Source organism: Egretta garzetta, unplaced genomic scaffold (assembly GCF_000687185.1).
Source record: "Egretta garzetta isolate BGI_Z169 unplaced genomic scaffold, ASM68718v1 scaffold280, whole genome shotgun sequence".
Taxonomy (NCBI): Eukaryota; Metazoa; Chordata; class Aves; order Pelecaniformes; family Ardeidae; genus Egretta; species Egretta garzetta.
In genome coordinates, this window is record NW_009258219.1 from 814,808 (window position 1) to 819,211 (window position 4,404).

At 48.2% G+C, this 4,404-nt stretch overlaps 1 protein-coding gene across 1 annotated transcript in view; it reads right to left on the reverse strand.

Annotated features, from left to right (window-relative positions):
• The window catches only part of LOC104123612 (synaptotagmin-15), a 9,208-nt gene extending 6,810 nt beyond the window's left edge, over positions 1-2,398 (reverse strand). Inside the window, exons 1-3 of the mRNA XM_009635921.2 lie at positions 2,392-2,398; positions 1,179-1,371; positions 1-53 (exon numbers count right to left, since the gene is read on the reverse strand). Coding sequence (XP_009634216.1) covers positions 1-53; positions 1,179-1,371; positions 2,392-2,398 — 253 coding nt within the window. The remainder of the gene's footprint in view (positions 54-1,178; positions 1,372-2,391) is intronic.
• Between the last annotated feature and the right edge of the window lie 2,006 nt (positions 2,399-4,404).

Below are 4,404 nucleotides of genomic sequence, written 5' to 3' on the forward strand. Positions count from 1 at the left end.
TCCAGTCTCGCCCGTGCAGTGTTGGTGGAATGATGAAGGGAACACTTCTGGAGCTGCTCAAGACAACAACAGCTACTGACTCTTCTGGTTTAAATATGGAAACCAAACCTGGTAACGATAATAAGCTTAACTGGTTTTCTCTCACAATTTTGTAAAAATTCTACAGAGATGCACAGCTAGAAAAGATAAATGCCCATTGCTTTGCTCTGAGGGCTGGAGCACCTCTCCTATGAGGACAGGCTGAGAGAGTTGGGGTTGTTCAGCCTGGAGAAGAGAAGGCTGCGGGGAGACCTGATTGCGGCCTTTCAGTACCTAAAGGGGGCCTATAGGAAAGATGGGGAAAATCTTTTTAGCAGGGCCAGCTGTGTCAGGACAAGGGGTGATGGTTTTAAACTAAACCAGGGTAGGTTTAGACTGGATATAAGGAAGAAATTCTGTACAATGAGGGTGGTGAAACACTGGCATGGGTTGCCCAGAGAGGTGGTGGAGGCCTCATCCCTGGAAACATTCAAGGCCAGGTTGGACAGGGCTCTGAGCAACCTGATCTGGTTAGCAGTGTCCCTGCTCACTGCAGGGGGGTTGGACTGGGTGACCTCTAGGGGTCCCTTCCAACCCAAAGCATTCTATGATTCTATGAATTGATTTTACTTGTATAATGCCTAAAGGTCCAGTGAGGGACATCAGATCTCAATTCTTCAGGCAGATCCCTCGCTGCTCCCCTTTCTTCTCCTTTAGAACTGGTCTTTCAAAAGGAAAGGAACAATTAACTGCAGCTGCTTGCTTTGGAGCCCCAAAGCCCTGTGGTAACTGACTTCCCAGGAGAGTCTCCTTCCCGAACTGAAGCCCTGTTGTTTGGTTCTTGGATGCTCCATCATGAGACCACCAGGAATGACTCTGGAAGGCAGGCCAAACCTGCCTAAGTAGCAGGTGAAGCTATCCATGCACCAATTACACCAGGATGTGTTATCTCTTTTCCATAAATCATAAATCATCATTGCATTCGTAGTTACAGAAAATATTATTTTCCTAAAGGAACAAACCAGAACATGACAGATGTTTTCATATAATTCAGGGCTCTCATTTATTTCTGTACATGCATATATTTAGATCACCCCCTCATTTGAGATTTGACAAGTTGCCGATAGTGTACACTTTAAAAACAAAACAAAAATATGTACCTTGTGCTTTTTAGTTGCACTTCAGAAGTTGACTGATCCTGGAAAACAGCATTTGCTGTTTTGACAGGACTGGTGAGCTTTTCATAAGAAAGGAGGCAGCAAAATTTCTTCCACAGCAGGTACACAGTTATGCCAATGAGAACAAATAAAAGGATCCCTCCTATTATACCTCCAGCGACAGCAACTGCTTGCTCTGTTCAAACACAGAAGCACATAAAGCGTCAGAGGAGGATCAGAGTTATGTACGTTTTGGGGGTAGATGGGAACATTAAGGCTGACAAATGTATTTGACTTACGTTCCAAAATGATTTTTAAATGAAACATGCCACTTGCGTGCACGCTTTCGTCTTTGGTTATAGCATGATGATGCAACACGTGAAGATGTGTGACATCGGCAGTGAGAGATCAGAAAGCGTTCAGATACGCTGGCAATGACTGCACTGTAAGAGACTATAGACAGGGAAAAAACCCCAAACCCAAGGAGGAGTTTGGGCTCTGATTTTGCATTAGCACAAGCATTTACCTTAGCCTGGCGGAAGCACTAGAGCTGTCATGACAGAAGGAAAAGAAAACCTGGGAGCATCTAAAGGTACCATTATTTTGGTTTGGTTTGTTCTTCCAGCTCTTCACCTATGTTGAGCTGAGACTCACTCCTGGCACAAGGAACAAAGCACAGCTCTGGGTTGTTTTCTTTCTAAGGATGCATGTGTTTCCTGAGCTGTGAAGTTAAACTGAAGTATCCATCAAACACTGTTTCCTGAGCCTTGATTACTTCAGATAAAACCAGATCCTGTATAATTTGGGTTTGGGGTTTTTTCACACTAATAAAATTGAAAACTTAAGAAATGTTTTTAATGTGAAGATGAGGAATTCCGTTGTGAGAATTCCTCACTAGACTGAGGGTAGACAGGTGCTAATGGGCTCAGTTCCTTGTTTTCTCGTGTTTGCAGAGTACGCCAGAGTGAAAGGCTGGAAGAAGCGCTCCGGCACCGTCCCTTACACCCAGCCTCCCTCGGCTGCCACCACCCTAGCGCAGGTGCAGCCAGACGTGGCTAGGTCTCACGTGAGAACGGACCCCACCAGAACACCCTCTGTCTGCAAACAAGCCCAAACTGCAGAATTACCTTCTGCTCTGCAGCCATGGGCGGCCACTCAGGATCAGCCGGGCACCCTGTACCCCAGTTCTCGGGGTCTCCTGAAGCAACGAAGCGACCTGGCATTCTCTCACAACCGGTACTGACTTTTTTTTCCCCCCTCTTCTCTGCTTTTAGGTAGAGATAACCGTGATTATGCTTTATTGCTGTCTTCTTTTCATCCCTTTATGCGTGGTAGAATCCTAGCAGTTAGCCACCTCTGTGCGATGGTACAAGTAAAAAAAGACAATGCAAGCACAAAGCGATCGGTCAACACTAGGAGCAGTTTTGAATAAGAATTCAAAACTAATTTGAAACAGCTTATTGATTACAGCTATCAAGTGTCTAGGAAGTGAGTTGCAAATACGCGTATTGCTGATCTTTTTCGCTGTTGCCGTGTTCCAAGAAGAGATATGAAACGTCCTTCAGCTACAGAACTCTTATGTAAATACCTTGTGCTATAAAATTTACCCGGCCATAGTGCCTCAAAGGCCTTTAGCTGATCCTATCTCATTTTCCTGCCTTCGGTACAGTCATAGGAGCCAACCTATTTTTGCAGCTCCCCTCTCGGTGCGCTGCCTTAGCTCTCTGCAGGAACCGGCTGGCTGCTTCCCCGGGAGTCATGTAATCGCCCGTGTCCCCCAGCACCACCGAGCAACCGCCCCGCTCGTGGCTTCGCCGCAGCAACGGGCGCTTTGCTGTCCTTGCAGCCGGGAGCAGGGCTGAACACACCTCGGCATCTAGCCAGGCTATCAGCGCAACAGGCTTCCTCTGAGGAAGAGGAGGCACGTACCTATATGGCATGGGTTAACAGTAACACAGAGGGAAGTCTGTGCTACGCTGGTACCTTACTTTTCTTTCATAAGCATGTACAGTATGAGGAAACGCGAACACATGCAGTCCCAAGCACGAAAATGCTGTGTGTGCACCTCTTTAGGGCATGCTCAAGGATGTCTTCCGTCAGATTGGCATCTTATTACAGCTTAGGAGGCCCGCCGCAGAAAAAAGGCTTTAGTTTAACGCCCGTGGATGGAGAATGGTGTGCTTGGTACAGGTACCATCAACACCACAAACGTTTGTACAGCTGGTGGTTTGACTGTCTGACATCAGTACCCGGAAGGTTGAACGTTTCTAGCCAGCTCAACAGGGCTCTGCCGGCTTAACTTGCCCTCTCCCTTGCCAGGTCTCCAACGCTCTCAGCAGCGGTCCTGTGTGCCCCCCAAACCAGTTTGTCACCGTTTACCACTGAGGACGGTACGCTGAGGTGCGCTGCAGTGCAGTATGGAGTACAGCATCCGCGCATGGATTTTGGAGTAAGAGAATGAGTTTCCGCTCTCTTCGTTAGTGAGTTGAATGTACTGAATTTGATCACTGCAGCATGATGTTAAGTATTTATGACCCCTGCTCGCTGCCATTGGCTCGAATTCTGCTGTTTTATTTTTACACAGTAGACTTAAGGTAAAGTTTTACCCATTTCAGTAAAGCTACCTATGATTTAATGCGGGTAAGGAGAATTTGGCTCGCTTTTAGTGCCTCTTATCTGATTAGATCAGCAACAGAACCGGCAGCTCAGGGCACAGTGCAGCACTAGGCACAAAATCAACCGCTGAAACAAGTTGAATCCATTGCGTGCGGGGAGAAAAATGTGTTCTCTTTTTCAGTAGCTACGTGTCATCATGAGAAGCTGATGTAAGGTACGCGGCCGTGGTACGGGATCCTGGCAACTGGGGATGGAAGGGAGCTGCTGGGGGCCCGTCCGCTGTCAGGAGGTACCAGGTTTATCCCAACACAGCGAACTGGCGATGGCCATCAGCTGCCCCCGCTGGGCTCCGACCCCTTTTTGCACAGTGTCTGACGATGCGCTTTTAATAAGCTTTCGTTAAACTTCCCAGGAGGGGAACTTTCTGGAGTTATGCCCAGCCCCTTCTCCACCAACGCCTTTAATCCCGTGTGTACGCACTCGGCTTTATTCAGGCTCACAGCACGGTTATAAACCCCATTACTCGGGGTGGGGGGGTAAACCCTTTGCCCTTGCCCTGGCGGTCGCCGAGCAGCCCCCGGGCCGGGCGGGGCAGGTCCGCGCCTCCTGGGGG